Below are 19,984 nucleotides of genomic sequence, written 5' to 3' on the forward strand. Positions count from 1 at the left end.
TTGAATACAATGGAAGGCAGAATCCAGGCGGAATCTGCCGTGGATTCGGGGCTGGAATCGGCCTCCAAATCCATGGTAAATTCTTCTCTGTGAACTTACCCTAAGAATGGTTAAACGGATTCTATCACTCACACACAATTTTTTGTCTAGGTACCACATCGGAATAGCCATAAGAGAGGTTATTCTTCTCCTACCTTTCATCGTCTTCTCCGCACCGCCGTTCGCCTACAATCCTGGTTTCTCTCCGTATGGAAATTAGCTCTCTCACAGCACTGGGGGCGTCCCCAATGGTGCGAGAGAACTCTCTTCAGTGCTGCCTTCATCTTCGTCAGGAGCGTCCTCTTCCTCTTCATCTTCCGGCGGTAGCTTGTAACTTCTAGGCTTTGGGCAGAGCAGACTGCACATGTCCACAGGCCACGAGAAAATGGCCGCTTACAATACTGTGGAAGCCCGCCCCGATGCTGCGAGAGAGATAATTTGCATACCGAGAGAAACCGGGATTGTAGGCGAATGGTGGCGCGGAGAAGACGATGAAAGGTAGGAGAATAGCCTTTCGGAAAGGCTATTCCGACATGGTACCTAGAAAAAAATTGTGTGTGAGTGATAGGATCCCTTTAAAGGGATTCTACCACTAAAACACTTTTTTTTCTAGTTACCACGTCGGAATAGCCTTTAAAAAGGCTATTCGTCTCTTACCTGTGGAAGTGCTCTCCGCCGCGCCGTTCGTTCAAAATACCGGTTTGTACCGGTATGCTAATGAGTTCTCTCGCAGCGATGGGGGTGTCCCCATCGCAGGAGCAGCGATGGGGGCGTCCCCATTGCAGCTCGAAAACTCACCGCAGCGCCGCCTCTCTGGTCTTCGGTGTCCTCCCCTTGCCTCTTCAGCGTCTGTCGGACGCCTGCGCAGTATGCTCTCTGTTCGGCGAAGATTGCCGAACGTACTGCGCATGCGCGAAAGTCCGGTGCCCGCACTATGGCTGGGACCGCAATTTCGCGCATGCGCAGTACGTTCGGCAATCTTCGTCAAACAGAGCGTACTGCGCAGGCGTCCGACTACGCTGAAGAAGCAAGGGGAGGACACCGAAGACCAGAGAGGCGGCGCTGCGGTGAGTTTTCGAGCTGCAATGGGGACGCCCCCATCGCTGCTCCTGCGATGGGGACGCCCCCATCGCTGCGAGAGAACTCATTAGCATACCGGTACAAACCGGTATTTTGAACGAACGGCGCGGCGGAGAGCACTTCCACAGGTAAGAGACGAATAGCCTTTTTAAAGGCTATTCCGACGTGGTAACTAGAAAAAAAAGTGTTTTAGTGGTAGAATCCCTTTAAAGCTAACTGCCTCATTTATGCAATATGGTGAAATGTATTAAGTAGAACAATCCATTTTTAATTCTTTTTATTTATTTTTTTTGAGCGTTTTTTTTAACATCCCCCTCCCAACAACTTACACTCCACTTATCAATCCCCTATCAACGCCTCCAGCTACTTTAAATGGCTCCTATAGTGCTGTAGATGCTTTTAACAGGGTAAAAACCATAGCTTTCTTAAGTTTCAGAGCTTCAGGGATGCATAGAGAAAGCACTTTTATTCTTTATTAAAATGAGGATCTTGGAGCAGAGGGAGTTTTCTTCTATTACTGAGCACTGCTGCATCTTCACTAAACTCTCCCATTCTGCTTTCAGCACGTACCCCCAAAGCAGTGTGAGACTCAACTGACACTGGAAAGGATCAAATCGCACTGCCCAATTGGAGGAGCTGAATACAACATGGGCATGTTTAGTGATGATGCAGCAGTGTTCCTTGCATGAAGACTCTTCCTGTGCTCCAAGATTTTTGTTTCACTAAAGAATAAAAGTGCTGCTTCTCCGCATCCCTGAGGCTCTGAAACTTATAAATGGTATGGTTTTTATTCTAACAGTATCTACAGCACTATGGGAGCGATTTAAGGTAGCTTGGGGCAGTGATAGAATCCCTTTAAAGGGATTCTATCATTAGAAACCCTTTCTACAGTAAATACATGCTGAAATAGCCTTAAGAAAGGCTATTCTTCTCTTACCTTTATTATTTTGATCTGCATCACCGTTCCTTAGAAATATCATCTTTATGTAAATGAGCTTTCTCGCAGCACTGGGGGCATTCCCAGTGCTCAAACAACACTGGGGGTGTCCCCAGTGCTGCTTGAAAACTCTCCAGCAACGGCCTGTCGTCTTCACCCCCTCCGCCTTTTTTTCGCGCGATCCTCTTCTCTAGGTCCAACAGCGCCGCCGAACATGCGCAGTCAGAGCAGTTGGCTATTTTCCCGTGGCCTCTCCCGTTTGGCCCACAGGAAAATGGCCAACGGACATGCGTAGTCAGCACTTTTGGACCCAGAGAAGAGGATTGCGCAAGAAGAAGGCAGAGAAGAAGACAGAGACATCGCTGGACACCCCCAACGCTGTTTGAGCCCTGGGGAAAGCTCATTTACATAAAGATGATATTTCTAAGGAACGGCGATGCAGATCAAAATAATAAAGGTAAGAGAAGAATAGCCTTTCTTAAGGCTATTCCTGCATGTATTTACTGTAGAAAGGGTTTCTAATGATATAAGATGAGGCCCCACATTGTGCTGTGTGTGTGTGTTTTTTTTTTTTTTTTTTGTGCCTAAGCCAGGAATGGATTGAGCAGTGGGTAGAAGTAAAAGTACTTCCTTTATATTTCCCATTAATTTTGTACTTTTGTAGACATTTTCTAGTTTTGCCTCAAAAAAAAAAAAAAAAAAAAAAAAAAAAAAAAAAACGCAGCAAAATTTGCAATAATAAAAGCTGCAGAAATGGTGTTTTTGCCTTCGGTTGAAATGCAGAAGAAAGACCACTGCATTTTACAGTACCAGAAAAATGAGAGTCTGCATTATCTTATCCACATGCACACGGAACACCGCACACAGTTCAGCCGGCTGCAATGTTTTTCTTCATAAAGTCTTTGCGCAGCAAGCACACAAACCACTTAATTTCTGGGGGTGCCTTATATAAGGCTATTCAACATTCAAAGTCATCCCCCGAAAGTAAAACATAGTCTTACTTTTGAGGGATGATTTATTTTCGGGGAAACAGGGTATGAATACCTTTTAGGCTCTACCATAGAGGACCTACAATAATGGGCCTCTGAAATGTACAATTTAGTTCAGTAAAGGAGTACTACAGTATATTAAAGTGGTTGTCTGTGACTAACATATTGAACTACAATTTCTCTTCACAGGCCAGTGACTTCATATTTTTCATTCTTCAGCTCAACCCTTTTCAAAGTAATGGGGTTGAGCCGCAATAAGAAGCTTCACCAGTATACAATGTATGATGTTGTACTGGGTACTTACTCACTGAAGAGGCCATAGCAATCCATAAATCACAGTTCTGGAAAACTCCTTAAAACATGGATGTTCACATGTTCAATTCCACTAAATTTTATTTAAAAACAGATTAACAAGTCTTTTAATAACTGATAAAAACTAAACTAATAATAAAAGTTTAGAAGAAAACCCTTATATTTGTTGTATTCATTAGGGAACACCATACCATGGGTTTAGGCCCACCCACTGGGAGGCTGACACTAGGAAATGGGAAAGTTTTGGCTCTGCCCAGGTGGGCTATACCCTCTCCACAGACAGGAAGTTAATCAGTTTTATCCAAGTGTCCGTTTCAGGCAGACCTGTCCTGTTTGCAGGCCTTTTGTTTTTTGTTACTTAAAGGGATTCTACCACTAAAACGCTGCTTTTTCTGCTTTAGATGTCAGAATAGCCTTTAAAAAGGCTATTCGTCTCTTACCTTTAGACGTGGTCTCCGCCGCGCCGTTCCTTAGAAATACCAGTTTTTACCGGTATGCTAATGAGTTCTCTGCATCAATGAGGGCGGGTCCCAGTGCTCAAACGGTGATGGGGGCGTCCACACTGCTGCCAGAGACCCTGTCTCCAGCGACGCCGCCTTCTTCACCTGCATCCTCCCCTTCTCTGTCATCTTCCTTCTTCGTCAGCTCTGACGCCTGCGCAGTCTTGCCTTGCGGCCTCGAAAGTATGGCCGCGGCTGACATGCGCAGTCGGCTCTACCAGTGTCTCGCTGGCAGAGCCGACTGCGGAGGTGTCAGAGCTGACAAAGAAGGAAGACGACAGAGAAGGGTAGGATGCAAGTGAAGAAGAAGGCGTCTCTTGAGGGGAGGGATTTCGGGCAGCAGTGGGGACGCCCCATCGCTGTTTGAGCGCTGGGGCCCGCCCTCATTGCTGCGGAGAACTCATTAGCATACCGGTAAAAACCGGTATTTATAAGGAACGGCTATTCCTTTATAAGGAAAGGCTATTCCGACATCTAAGGCAGAAAAATCAGCATTTTAGTGGTGGAATACCTTTAAAGGGGCTCTATCAGCAAAATTATGCTAATAGAGCCCCACATATGCGTGAATAGCCTTTGAAAAGGCTATTCAGGCACCCTAAATGTTATATTAACCCCCGGTCCCGTTTTTAAATAAAAGCATAAAAACATATATGCTAATCTTACCGAACGTGCACCGGGGACGGTGATGCACGATGCCGCGTCATCTTCGGGCACGCCTGCCTCTTCTGTCTTCTTGGAGCGACACCCTCTGGTCCCGTCTCTTCTGCCGGCTTCCTATTGGTCTTCTTCCGGCTTGAGGTCTTCAAATCTCGCGCCTGCGTAGTAGTGCTTCCCTCCGGATCGCTACTGCGCATGCTCACTCGCCATTTTACTTAATGGCAGTTTGCGAGCGTGCAGTACGCTCGTGTAGTTCTATGGGGACTGGCAAGTGAGCCTGCGCGTAGTTATGCCCTCTGGTTCCGTGTCTTCTTCCGTCTTCTTGTCTTCAAATCCCGCGCCTGCGTAGTAGCGCTTCCCTCCGGAGCACTACTGCGCAGGCTCACTTGCCAGTCCCCGTAGAACTACATACAAGAACATTTACGGTGCCTGAATAGCTTTTTTAAAGGCTATTCACGCATATGTGGGGCTCTATTAGCATAATTTTGCTGATAGAGCCCCTTTAATGGGGTTCTCCCATCTCAGCCTTTCAGCCAGGCTGCAAGCCATGTCTGCTTCTCACTTCCTGTATTTCCTTCCCTCCCTCTCCCTCCAGAGTATAATAATTGTTTATGGGTGTCCACAGTGGGACATAATACTGTGTGCTGGGGCACTATGGGGGATAATACTGTATGGAGGGGCCATTATTGGGGATAATACTGTGTGTAGGGGCCACTAAGGGACATAATACTGTGTGCAGGGGTCACTATGGGGTATAATACTGTATGGTGGGGCCACTATTGGGGATAATACTGTGTGTAGGGGCCACTAAGGGACATAATACTGTGTGCAGGGGTCACTATGGAGGATAATACTGTATGGAGTGGCCACTATTGGGGATAATACTGTGTGTAGGGGCCACTATGGGATATAATACTGTGTGCAGGGGTCACTATGGAGGATAATACTGTATGGAGTGGCCACTATTGGGGATAATACTGTGTGTAGGCGCCACTATGAGATATAATACTGTGTGCAGGGGCCACTATGGGGCACAATAGAACGCGCAGAAACGTGTAGGAGGGGGTTGGTCGAGGTCTTTGGTGTCGGTTGGGGGGGGGGCATGTAAAAAGTTTGCCACGGGGCCCCGCCATTCCTAGTTACGCCACTGCCTCCATGCCTATCTCTGCCACAGGCTCACGTTGGCTAAAGTGTTTCATTCCAGGCCCAGTACATTAATGGGATTCTATCATTAGAATTCACTTTTTTAACTAATTACACGTAGGAATAGCCTTAAGAAAGGCTATTCTCCTCTTACCTTCATTATTCTTATTCTTCATTATTCTATATGCGCCGCTGTTCCTGAGAAATATCATCTTTCTTTCATATGGAATTGAGTTTGCAGACAGCACTGGGGGTGTCTCCTGTGCTGTTACAAAACTCTCCGGAGACGCCTACATCTTCTTCTCCGGACAGCTTCTTCTCCCGCGTCACCTTCCTGTCTTCATCCAAAAGCACCGACTGCGCATGTCTATCGGCAGTTTTCCTGTGCCCTCTCCCGTTTGGCCACAGGAAATTGACGAAAATAGCTAAAACTGCGTTTTAGGCCAATCCAACTCTTGTGCTGTCAGTCGGCTGTAGGGTGTCTTCTCTTCTCTTAGCCTCTGGGGCTGCTTTAGGACGCCCCATGGTACTGTGTCCCCCAGTGATATAAACAACAAAATTGGATTTTTGTACTTGCCATAAAATTTTTCTTGTTGTATTTATTGGGGGACAGCCCTTCGCTTTTTTTGTTCTTGACTGTTGTCCTTGGTTTCTCTTCTACGGCTCAGGCCATATTGGTGCTTGCTCTGCACTTTGTCTTCTTTTAGTGCTGTTGATACAAAACTGATTAACTTCTTGTCTGTGGAGAGGGTATAGCCCACCTGGGCAGATCTAACACGATCTCATTTCTTAGTGTTAGCTAGGTCAACACCTATGGGCCAGGTCTATATCCATGGTAAAGTGTCCTCCCAATGAATATAATGAGAAAGGGATTTTATGGCAAGTAGAAAAATCTAATTTCTCACTTTAAATATAAACTACAAGGGGTAAGGCTACATTCACACGAATGTGAATAATGGCTGACATCACACAACAGCATTAATTTAATGTCACTGAATGAGTGCTATTCACATGTCCATTATTTTGACGGTCCTTTGCCACGGACTGCCAAAATGTTATGTCCTATTTTTGTCTGTTTTTACGGATTGCTCCATACTCTGAAAGGTATGGGGAATCCGCGGAAACAGATGCCACTTAGGTGCAAGACTAATGAAAAATGGACATTTTTCAGAGCTGTTTTGCTCCTTATTTGTGGCGACGCTAGCCTTTGTGTTGGAACAGCAGCGACAGGGAACCGGTGAGGTCGGGGTGTGTGTGTGTGATTAAGCCCATCCTTTCTGAATCTGAAATCCACTATTTGTATAAAGTGGATGTCACCTGATTTAGCCAGTCAATTACTTTTTCCGATTTTTTTTTTTCAATGCCTACATTTTCCTACTTCCTATCCCACCTCCCCTGCACAGTTATTGGTATAAAAAAAAGCTCCAGGGAAGGTGGGAGGGTATAAGAATTTTTAGTGCATTTGCCGCGTGGTATTCGATTGGAATCGAATACCTTGAACGGCCTGATATTTGATCGAATACCAATTTGATCGAACGCCGTTTGCTCATCTTTATTGTGGATGCCTTATGTTTTTAATAGGTGAATGGATTTTATTTTATTTTTTTTATCAGGGGCACAGCAACACTCAAATGAAGTATGCCTCCAAAACCTGAAATAGCCCCTGCACTTAGCTTCTAAGATGTTTACAATAATTGTGAAAATTCTGGCACATAGGACAGGGAAAAATAAATGTAGTCAGACGTCTGGGGCATTATTATACAGGCCCAAAGCCTTATGGTAGCAGTAGCAGCCTGTTGCCGTACAGGCCGAAAGCCTGTGCTAGAAGTAACAGGCTATTACTACTACCACATGCTTTGGGCCTATATGGTAAAATCGCAGACCACGTGACATCTGGGATTTTACCATATAGGCCTGAAGCCGGCTAGGATTAACATCGGATCCCGGAGAGGTGAGTAAAACTGTTTATTAATTTCTTTCATCTCCCCTGGGGCTCCGATTATTGTACTTGGGGGTCTGAGCGAGTCAATACGGTCGAGTCAATTACCGTATTGACTTGAGTGGTAATTTCACTGGTCGGCAGTAAAAGACTTCTGTGGGAGGCCGTTGGAACAGCGCTGCTGCCGATAGGTGGTCGGTGAGGCAGCGCTGTCTCCAGGGCTGACTTAAGATGTTTTCAAGGCAGAGAAGATGCTCTGGAAACATCTTGGCGCTGTCCTGGAGGCAGCGCTGCTTCACCACTCACCTATCGCTGCTCCAGCGGCCTCCCACAGATGTCTTCCACTGCGGACCAGTCATGTGACATTTTCAATTACCGTATTGATGCGAGTATAAGTTGAGGTGCACTTTTTCAGCACAAAAACTGCGCTGAAAAACTCGGCTTATACTCGAGTATATACGGTAATTCTAATTTTCTGAGATAATGACTTTTGGGTTTCCTTGGCTGTAAGTCATAATCATCAACATTAACATAAATACTTGAAAAAGTTCACTCTGTAATGACTCAATATAATTATACGTGGTTCACTTTTTCAATTGAATTACTAAAAAAATAAATAACTTTTTAATGATATTCTAATTTATTGAGATGCACTTGTAATATAGCTGTCTCTCCTGGGGAAAAATGTTTTTTTTTTCTTTTTCGGCCGGACATGCGTGTGAACACCCCCTTAGTTATTTTGTCGGGAACTGCAATTTACCAAAATAACAAATAAGTAATACAGTTGTATTTTTTTACAGATTGAAGATGGAGGGAAAGCGGCAAAGTGTGAAAAGATTGAAGTAGGTGATGAATTGGTAAATATTAATGGAACACCTTTACATGGTTCACGTCAAGAAGCTTTGATCCTGATCAAGGGTTCATACAAGATTCTCAAAATGATTGTTAGGAGGTAATTACCATTTAAGTATGTAATATTAAATGCCTGAAATGCCAGTTTCCAAAAAATAAAAATAAGAGGTGATCCTTTAATAGTCCCACAATGGGGAATTTTCAGTGATCCAGTTTCATAGATGGTACAGTAGTATATAACAAGAGAGAAAATACTTATAAGTTCATGGCAGATAGAGAAATACTAGGAATCATAGCAACTAAAATGAAAAAATACAAAGACACATTGCAGGATCATTTAGTTATCTGTGCGAAGTGATGTTGATAATATGGCCTGACCGTGGTTGGAGGACATGAGGAGGGGGTCACAGCCAATGTTCCCTCTAAGCCCTGGAAGCTGCTGAGTGGAACAGCTAGTGAGCTGAGCAAGGCTCTGTCAATGATGGGCGACCTGATGGCCAAACAGTACCACCAGTAGTAAACAAGAAAACACTGATCTAGTGTATAGATAATATAATGATCCTTCCTTAGTCACCCCCTCCCCCACACACAGATTGGTGCTGAGGAAAGTGACGGGCCGACCCGACACTCAGGGCTCAGGAGGACAGACAGCAATATGGTGGGTGCCATATTAAACAACCGTTGGTTGCTGCCTGTCCTCCTGAGTGCATACCTCCCAACTTTTGAAAAGTCGAAAGAGGGATAAAATGTGTGGCGCCTACTTTTATGTTGACTCCGCCGATTCTCATTCATTTTTCACGTGCTCCCGCACAGTATAATCCTACTACAGTCACCCGTAAATTATATGTCCCCCCCTCTATCTCTCCCCCAGTTTCATATACACCCTTCATCTGCCCCAAGTTTCATGCCCCTCTGTCTCTGCCCCAGATTCATATCCCCCCATCTCTGCCCCCCAGATTAATGTTCCCCCCATCTCTGCCCCCAGATTCATGTCCCCCATCTCTGCCCCCAGATTCATGTCCCCCCATCTCTGCCCTCAGATTCATGTCCCCCCATCTCTGCCCTCAGATTCATGTCCCTCCATCTCTGCCCCCAGATTCATGTCCCCCATCTCTGCCCCCAGATTCATGTCCCCTCCATCTCTGCCCCCAGATTTATGTCCCCTCCATCTCTGCCCCCAGATTCATGTCCCCCATCTCTGCCCCCAGATTCATGTCCCCTCCATCTCTGCCCCCAGATTTATGTCCCCCCCATATCTGCCCCCTGATTCATGTCCCCCCATCTGTGCCCCCAGATTCATGTCCCCCCATCTGTGCCCCCAGATTCATGTCCCCCCATCTGTGCCCCCAGATTCATGTCCCCCCTCCATCTCTGCCCCCAGATTCATGTCCCCCCTCCATCTCTGCCCCCAGATTCATGTCCCCCTATCTCTGCCCCCAGATTCATGTCCTCTCCATCTCTGCCCCCAGATTCATGTCCCCTCCATCTCTGCCCCCAGATTCATGTCCCTCCATCTCTGCATCAGTCCCACGTGTCCACAGTAAAAGAAAATAGAAATATGTAAAATTGTAAGAAAAAAACAGCAAAGCCTTCAGAATTATTTGGATTCTGCAGTGATCACTAATGAATGTGGCCTAACTGTAATCTATTAATATTATAAAGGTGAAAGTTTGTGAGTTTGGATGTTTGTGGGTTTGTGTGTTTGGATGTTTGTTCCTCAATCACGCAAAATCCGCTCCACCGATTTGGCTGAAATTAACCCGCTCCACCGATTTGGCTGAAATTTTCCACAAACATAGTCACTACACTGGATTGCGCAATAGGCTACTTTTCGTCACAATAGCGCACATACGTTTTTCCCAGGACCCCCACAAAACCCAAACTCACATCACTATCTCTGCAATCTCACACACTTTGGACCATAGCAAGCCACAAAATTCATATTACCCTCTACAGCAGAGGTCAGCAACCCCTGGCACACGTGGCAACACAAAAGTCTCATGTGTTCTCAGAATTACAGCAAAAACAAGATACAAAGTTACATTTCATATCCCATACCTTATACACAGTACGAAAACCTGTATTTACCCACTTCTACAATCACCGCAGACGAAGTCGCGGGTACCAGTTAGTTAGTCTATAATTATCACTTCGATACCAATCTAAGAAACACATTGTCTCATATTTATGGAGACTGATGTTACTTATGCCAGTCTTCATAGCCTCTCCACTGATGAAAGAGGCAGGTCATTAATGAGGAGGCACAAGCCTGGGAATGAATACGCCAGCTCAGAAAACTAGCATGCAGTATACCTGTGTGTTTTTTTTTTTTGACCCCATTAACTAGTTCCTGCCTCGTAATGTACGATTACTATTATTTATTATTATTATTATTATTTATTTATATAGCACCATTAATTCCATGGTGCTTTACATTTGGGGGTTACATACAGTACACAATATACAGGTAGATATAATACTAACAATGACTGACTGGCACAGTGGGGTAGAGGGCTCTGCCCGCGAGGGCTTACAATCTATGATTACGACAGCAGTGGGAACCTGAATCTGTGAACTGACAGAATAGTACATCATGAAGCTGTATAATAATAATAATAATAATTAATAATGGTTTTCATATTATGTAAAAATACAATGTTATTTATCCTAGACGTTAATCACTTTAAAAATACAAAATAACAAATACAAAAGAAAAACTGCTGTTTTTGTTCACATTGCCTCCAAAAGAAATATATAAAATTTGATCCAAAAGTCACATATAACCTAAAATGGTGCCAATAGAGAAAACACACATTCCTGGAAAAACAATGGAGAAATGGGTGGTGGGAAATTAAAAGTTATGGTCCTCAGAATATGGTGCTGCTACAACATCAAATATTTTGTTGCACAATAGTACTAAACATAGAAAAATATACTTGGTATCACTAGAATTGTCCTGAGTACCAGAATAAGTGTAAGATGTTACTTATGATGCCAAGTACTGCTGCTTTTTTTTTTTTGAGCCAAAGTCAAAAGTGCCTTGAAAAGGATTGGGAGCTATAAAATAATCATCACTTTGGCTTATTTTTGGAGCTTTGTCCTGAATGGTTCTACTGGCTTTTGGATTTCTGTTATTCTAGGTGAGGTAACCTATTCTATATTTAGTTAGAGCCTAGCCGGGCAGGTATTTATTTTTGTATTGTTTCCTTTTGTTGCTACACTGCCTTTTTGAGTGAAAATAAACTCTACCTTTGTTTTGAACTGGAAAACTGGATTTTTGTGTCTATGCCACCCCACCTAGCAACCCCAGACCCTGACAATATATACATTTATTTGAATGTATGAATACTATATATACTCACATACACTCACACATACACATTATAGCAGCATACTGTGTATACTCACACATACCTATATACAATCATACAGTACTCCCACAGTACACAAGACACATACAGTAAAGAAATGTACACACATATAAATTTTAAATATACAGATTTTACCAAAAGAATATGCTCAAATTCTCCAGAAATGAAGCATCGCAGCAGACTGCTCCTGTCCCCACATGCTACGATATAAGGGATGACTCACTAGTTTATAAGGAGGAGGGGGAGGGGGGGGGGGGTTAAGGTAGCACGGACAAGTCTTTATGAAGTAGCAGCTAGTGGCAGAGATAGCTGAGGCTCGTAAGTGCCCGGAAGGGTTAAAGGACAAGCAGCCATTAGCTGATGCTGCAGCATTAATGATGTCCTCCCGATAGGCAAAGTATGCACTGGCATGGGGTCCTGTGTGCTGAGGACCTGGGTAATTGCTGGCAGCCGGCCGTCTTTAATTAATACATTGTTGTCTGTTGTTGTCTGCAGTCTGGGGCCCCAGAGCTTACCGATCCGGCACCTGACACTATTAGCCCTCATTTTGTCAATGCAAATGCATTGGTTAGGTGCCCGATCGGGACCTCTGGCCATCCTGATTGGGCCCCTAACCATTGTATCTGCATTAACAAAATGAGTACTAACAGTCAGGGCTCAGGGCCCATCGGAGGATTCCCCGGTGGGCCAATCCGAAGCTGTCTGCTGCTGCATTTTGGCAGCTGTCAAGATGGCCTGCCGCTGAACTCATTCAAGCTGTGCCCGTGATGTTGGCATTGATGATCTCCCTCAGCTCCGCTTGAGGAGAATTTTGTGACTTCTGGTTACCTTCCTAGCTCTCATTGTTTGCGGCAAATTAGATTTTCTTTTTCTAAGCATTTTGAAAATTGGCAAACTGCCAATTTGGATTAAAGGTGTTTGCCCATGTCAGTTTGTCATCAGTGCCTGGAGCAGATCAGACAATATACAAATGCGTGTACACAAACCACAGAGTGTTAGCGTGTGTTTACACAGAGAGAGACCTGGTTGAGATAAGGCTGCAGCAGGAGCAGTGGAATATAGTGTTTGAACATAAATTCATAACAGTCGTGAAGCCATGTCATTTACTGGGATAGAAAGTAGCCTATATGTTTATCGAGGTTACAATCTATCTGTGTGCCGAATTTCATTCAAATCCGTTCAGCCGTTTTTTCCATGATTGAGGAACAAACACACAAACATACAAACTTTCACATTTATAATATTAGTAGGATAGGATATATATAAAATCACTGAAAAAGACCTCAGATGTATGAAACCTTGTACATATATGATGCATGGAAAATGGTCCTTTATAGGCAGGGTTCACACTACCGGTGAATTCCGTTATGAAGGTGCCTGTTTGAAAAAAACAAAACAAAAACGGACACCTATCATAACGGACACAAAACGGATAGTAACTGTTGGCTATCAGTTTCTGTCCGTTGCCCATAGACTTCAATATTTTTTAAAAAAATAAAGGACACTTGCCGTCCGTTTTTTCTAAAGGACAGAAAAGTCCTGTATGTAGGATTTTTTGTAAATAGACACAAATGAACAGTAGATAGAAATCTGCTAAAATTTCCATGATTTCAATGGGATTTTGAGTGTCCATTGCTAAAATCTTATAACAGACAGTAGCTACGGACACTGCTGATGGTCACCAACGATGACCCCTTAGCTAGTTCTGTGTGAGTCGACTATGTACTATTACTGAAAAGGACCTCAGCTATATGAAATTTAGTAAATATATGATACATGAAAAAGGTCCTTATGAACTATAGGACCTTTTGGCCCAGGGTCACATGCTGTATGAAATAAGTTGACAGAAAAGTTAAGAGATGAGCGAACACTGTTCGATCAAATAGATATTCGATTGAATATCAGGCCGTTCGAGGTATTCGATTCCAATTGAATACCACGACGCAGACGCACTAAAAATTTGTATCCCCTCCCACCTTCCCTGGTGCTTTTTTGCACCAATAACTGTGCAGAGGAGGTGGGACAGGAACTACGACAACGGAGGCATCGAAAAAAAATCGGAAAAAGTAATTGGCTGGCTAAATCAGGTGACCTCCAATTTATACGAATGGTGGATTTAACATTCGGTTAATTTGAGACTGTGAACTATGTGACTGTGAGACAGGGATAGATGTACAGGCAGAGTTAGCTAGGGATTACCTTTATTTAGGTGGGAATGTTACTCACCCAGCTCTTTGGGGCTCTATCTGGTTGGGATCCCTGTCAGATTGCGATATGCGCGAGCTGACCGTTTCCCATAGGAATGCATTGACCATTGATGGGCCGAATGCCATACAGAGTACAGCATTCGGCCAATGAACGCTGGTTCTGCCGGAGGCTCTTCTGTGAGGAAGCGGAGTCTAAGATCGGACCAGAATGGAGACTGCTGTGGACCTATCTTAGACTCCGCCTCCTCCGGCAGAACCAGCATTGATTGGCCGAATGCTGTACTCTGTATGGCATTCGGCCAATCAACGCTGGTCAATGCATTCCTATGCCGAGATGTAGCAGTGCTGGCCATGCACTCAGCTCGGCTACTCCAGAGATGCAGATGAGCTGTGCGCACGGCTAGCACTGCTACACTGGAGATGAAGCAGAGCTGGCCGTGCGCTCAGCTCGACTACTCCAGAGATGCAGCCAAGCTGAGCGCACGGCCAGCACTGCTACACTGGAGAACCGATGCTACACTGGATAACTGCTGAACCCTGCTGCACACTCAGCTTTGCTGCATCAGAGATGTGCTGAACCCTGCTTCACACTCAGCTCTGCTGCATCAGAGATCTCTGATGCAGCAGAGCTGAGTGTGCAGCAGGGTTCAGCGTACACTCAGCTCTCCATGACCCTAGTCAAAATCCAAGTAGTTAAAATATGCCTGTGGGGGAAGTTGTGTGTGTAGTGCCACCATTCAACTCTCATGTTACAACATAGTTAAAATAAGACCACCGTATCCTCAATCAATTTGCTTATACAATTAATCTTCTAAGACTAGGTTTACAGTAGCATCGGCTCTCTGTTGTTCTGGTTTGTTGAAAAACCAGAACAATGGACGAGCAGGCTGCTAAACAAGCCATCACATATGGAGCCCGATGGACCCAATTGACTAAAATGGGGTCTGTGTTCATTGTTTTTAAACCTAATGGAGATTCAGATGTAAATGTTAACATAGCATCTTTAGTTATTTTAGCGGGTTTAGAAATTATGCCAATAAGTGTCTTATCAGTGTTACATCTTTATGAAATTCCACGCACAAACCTTCTATATCCTCACAATCTTCACCCACATGTGTATTTTTTTCACTTACTCTTATGTAATTTCTTTTTTTTTTTTTTTTTAATGTAGATTGTGAGCCCCACATAGAGCTCACAATGTACATTTTTCCCCATCAGTATGTCTTTTTTTTTTTTTTTGGAATATGGGATGGAAATCCACGCAAACACAGGGAGAACATACAAACTCCTTGCAGATGGTTTTTTGCCCTTGGCGGGATTTGAACACCAGGACTCCAGCGCTGCAAGGCTGCAGTGCTAACCACTGAGCCACCGTGTGGCCCCCCTCTTATGTAATTTCTGACATACATAACACTCCACGTCCTTCCCTTTAAGCCCTGTCTTAGTGAAAGAGTGTAAAACCCTGAATATTAACAGCTCAATCATGTGCAAAATCTAGTCACATATCAGTCACACCAACTACATCAATTTGTTTCTCCCAGACCTGGGCCTCAAACTCCCTTAGTTTTCTTGCTAGGCTTCTGGCATTTCTAAACATATATGTTTTTTAAACTCGTTTTATTGAACTCACTTTGTAATACAGTGTCCATTTCAATGAATAAAACAAAGCATTCTTCTGATACGGTCTGTGAAAATAAGCTTTTCAGAACAGACAACTCAGAATATGTGTAGAAGGATAATGTTCCAATGAAAGTCAATGAGTAACCTTCAGGATGATGCAACTGTTACATTGTGTTGTAACTATTGAAAAATAAACTCCTCTAATAAAACCTATGAATCGTACTTTACAGAGATGTCTTTAGGTTAGTGCACTAGTAGATACTATTAAAACAGAGAAAGAATTTAAGTTATTTAGGGTTTTAGGGAGCTGTTCATTAATGATCTCCATTTGTCCGCTGTGTTGGTTTCAATTTGGTTCTCAGAAGACGGGTGTACAGGGCTGTGGTTAACCCTTGTGAGCTCTGGGAATTGAAAACTCCTATCAGGAGTAATCTGATTTTGGGCATTGTATGAAACTGACTTTGGAGTGCATGTTTCAGCTTATGGTATCTATATACTACTTTCCAAATGATTATGCAAATTTATATTTTAAATTAATAATATACATTTTTTTCCCCTATTTTTAATTTTTAAATGGTTGATCATTTGCATTCTTAAGATGTCCCATTTATTGAAATCAAAAACATCTTAACGGGCTAAGTTACCTGATAACATAAGATCCCCTTCTTTAATATCACCTTCACAATACTTGCATCCGTTGAACTTGTGAGTTTTTGGATAGTTTCTGCTTGAATTTCTTTGCAGAATGTCAGAATACACTTTCTCTCCCTTTATGCCCTGTGGGGAAGGTAGCTCGATAGCAGCAATGGTGCAGACCCAACCAGTCAGAGACAGGAACACAAAACTGTAGCATACAGGTTTATCTAATAAAAAAAAAAACCCAAAACAGCAAAATAAATAAACCTTCACGTTAGGCACAAAAATGAGCAAACTAAGATACAGCCTTAATTTCAGGGAAAAACCGTATGAAACAAAATCCTGCTCATCTGAGCGCTAACAGTAAGTACTAACTATACGTGGGGCTTGCTTCCAGCCACATGAATCAACCAAAAGTGGCACAATACCATCACAATACCAGAAAAATAAAAAAATAAAGTTGGGTTTGGAAAACAAAAACAAAAAAATGCCTGGAGCAGGAACCGGTTGACAAGTGGGAGGTTTGTACAAATTAATTATATACCCACCACCACTGAGAAGCTATTGGTGGGTATATAATTAATATGTACAAACCTCCCTCACATTAAATATTTCCTTCTCCAGGCATTTTTCACAGAAACAAAATCAAATATATAGTGGGTATTGCCTTTAATCACATTCATTTCTCCATATCCCTGTGCAAAAGCATAACTTGAGGCTCCTGTGGTTCCTAACTACCTTGTGTCGTAGTGCCAGGGGGTGTTCTACTGTGTGCAGGGTCCACTATATGACATGTTGTGTAGAGGGGCTGCTATAATGTCTTATACTGTATACAGGAGCCGCTATGGGACATTATACTGTATGGAAGGGCCATTATGGGATATAATACTGTGTGGCGGCCACTTTGGGACAATATAGTGTGTGGAAATGGGGTGTTATACTGTGTAGGGACAAGGAAAGGAGGCATTATGCTGTGGAAGGGACCCCATGTCAAAAGTTTTCTATGGGGCCCAGTCCAGTCTTTGTGCCCCAGTGTGGATCATGCATCCCTATGATGATTCAAAATTATAATTTACTAGCTTCTGCCCGCGACTTTGTCTGCAGGTTGTTGGCGTTGATGATCCGTCTATATTCAGCAAATTCCTGCCGTCGATGGTTTGCCTGCTTCGGCCTTTTGGCAGCTCGCAAGCTGTCCTGCTGCTGAACTGGTTCCTCACACTGTGACGCCATATAATGAGCGTGTTGTTGGCATTGATGTTCCGCATGCTCCAGCGTTTTGGCAGCTCTCTAGCTGGCCTGCCACTGAACTTGTTTCTTGCACTCTGCCCGTGATTGTTCCGGCATCTCAGCACCTCGCTGGAACGTCAGATAATGCATGTGTTGTTGGTGTTGATGATCTGCCTGCTGCGGCATTTCGGCAGCTGTCGAGCTAGTCTTCCCGCTGAACTCATTCCTCAAGCTGTGCCCATGATTGTTCCGATATCTCAGCAGCTCGCTGGGACACCATATAATGAGCATGTTGTTGGCGTTGTTGATCCCCTTCGGCTCCGCTTGAGGAGAATTCTGTGACTTCTGGCTACCTTCCTAGCTCTCGTTGTTTGCGACAAATTAGATTTTCTTTTTCCAGGCATTTTGAAAATTGGCAAACTGCCAATTTGGATTAAAGGTGTTTGCCCATGTCAGTTTGTCATCAGTGCCTGGAGCAGATAAGATAATATGCAAATGCATGTACACAAACCAGAGAGGGTTAGCGTGTGTTTACACAGAAAGATAACAGACTTGGCTGAGATAAGACTGCTGCAGGAGCAGTGTAATATAGTATTTGAACATAAATTCATAACAGTCATGAAGCCATGTCATTTACCGGGATAAAATGTAGCCTATATGTTAATCAAGGTTACACTCTATCTATGTGCCAAATTTCATTCAAATCCATTCAGCCGTTTTTGCGTGATTGAGCAACAAACACACAAACATCCAAACTTTCACATTTATAATATTAGCATTCACATTCAGTGGCGTAACTACCGCCATAGCAGCGGAGGCAGCTGCCACAGGGCCCGGGACATTAGGGCCCCGGTGACAGCCGCTACCGCTGCTATCATTATACTCGTGGGTCTTTTCGGACCCCCGAGTATAATGATCGGCGGAACGGGAGAGGTAAGGGAACATAAAAAACATGTTACTTACCTCTCCACGATCCTGCCTGACGTCCTTTCTGATGTCTCTGACGTCACATGAACCCGGCCTGCGTCCCGGCTCATGTAACGTCAGATGTCATTAAACAAGCACGGCAGAGGAAAAGGCAGCGGAAAAGACCCCAGAGTATAATAATTGTTTATGGGTGTCCTCTATGGGGCATAATACTGTGTGCAGGGGCCCCTATGGTGGATAATACTGTGTTAAGGGGCCACTATGGGGCATAATAGAACGCGCAGAAATGTGTAGGAGGGGGTCTGTCGAGGTCTTCGGTGTTGGTCGGGGGGGGGGGGGGGCATGTCAAAAGTTCGCCACGGGGCCCCGCCATTCCTAGTTACGCCACAGTTACGTTTCATTTATAATATTAGTAGGATAGGATAGTAGGATTTCAGGTCACATTAATTATGTATTAGTACACAGTAGTTGGATATTAAGTCAGTTTTGTATATATCTGATATCTAAAAGGAAGGAATTTCACTTACCCAAACTGTCCTCCCTTCAGTCCTGAGCTGACTGGTACAATGTTTGGAATGATGCAGTTTAGGAGATAAATGGATCGCTTACTCCATCTAGTGTTCACAATATAGAATAGTGAATGGTTAGTTAGACAATGGTTATTTGATATTCTATTTAATTTTCTATTTCTAATTTTATCCTTTCTAAGTATCCTATGAACATTGTGTGGTTCTTAGAGGAATCATCCTCCCTATTTTATGTTTGGCTACGCTAGGTTCACATCTGCTCCTTCCGAAAAACGGAAACCCAATCCGCTTAAAAAGCGGTTACCCATGGAAACCTGCAGACCTCAGGCTTTTTTTTTTTTTTTTTTAAACACCAATGAACTACAGTGTTGAAAACAATAAATGTGTTAATACAGTCACAAACAAATCATTCAACAGTGCTGGTATAACCACAAAGTGAGTAACAGTGGCGTAACTACCGGGGAAGCAGCGGAGGCAGCTGCCACAGGGCCCGGGACAGCCGCTACCGCTGCAATTTTTTTTTTTAATAGGCCGTTACTGGCTTACCAATCCTGGCAGGGGCCGGGATCGGTAAGTGACACCGCAGGCCCTGTAAACATCATTATTATACTCAGGGGTCTTTTCACCCCCCACCCCCCCTCCCCCGAGTATAATGATCGGAGGCGTAAGTGAACATAACAAACAGTGTTACTTACCTCTCCACGCTCCACAAAGGCTTCGGAGCCTACTTGTGTGACGTCTCAGACGTCACATGACCAGGGCCTGCGTCGTGTCGGCCCCCGGTCACATGACAGCGGGGAGCGCAGGGATAGGTAAGTAACAGTGTTTATGTTTGTATCCCCCTCTCTGTCTCTGATTATTATACTCTAGGGTCTGAAAATAATTATTAATGGGTGTCCACTATGGGGCATAATACTGGGTGATGGGGCCACTATGGGGCATAATACTGAGTGAAGGGGACCACTATGGGGTATAATGTTGTGTGCAGGGGCAACTATGGGACATAATACTGTGTGCAGGG

The 19,984-nt window shown here is 43.9% G+C and overlaps 1 protein-coding gene across 2 annotated transcripts in view; it reads left to right on the forward strand.

Annotated features, from left to right (window-relative positions):
- The window catches only part of SHROOM4 (shroom family member 4), a 170,043-nt gene that overhangs the window by 30,915 nt on the left and 119,144 nt on the right, over positions 1 to 19,984 (forward strand). For both annotated transcript variants that reach the window (XM_075259351.1, XM_075259352.1), the window contains exon 2: positions 8,397 to 8,548. In XM_075259351.1, the coding sequence (XP_075115452.1) occupies positions 8,397 to 8,548 (152 nt within the window). The remainder of the gene's footprint in view (positions 1 to 8,396; positions 8,549 to 19,984) is intronic.

This window comes from Leptodactylus fuscus, chromosome 11 (genome assembly GCF_031893055.1).
Source record: "Leptodactylus fuscus isolate aLepFus1 chromosome 11, aLepFus1.hap2, whole genome shotgun sequence".
NCBI classification, from domain to species: Eukaryota; Metazoa; Chordata; class Amphibia; order Anura; family Leptodactylidae; genus Leptodactylus; species Leptodactylus fuscus.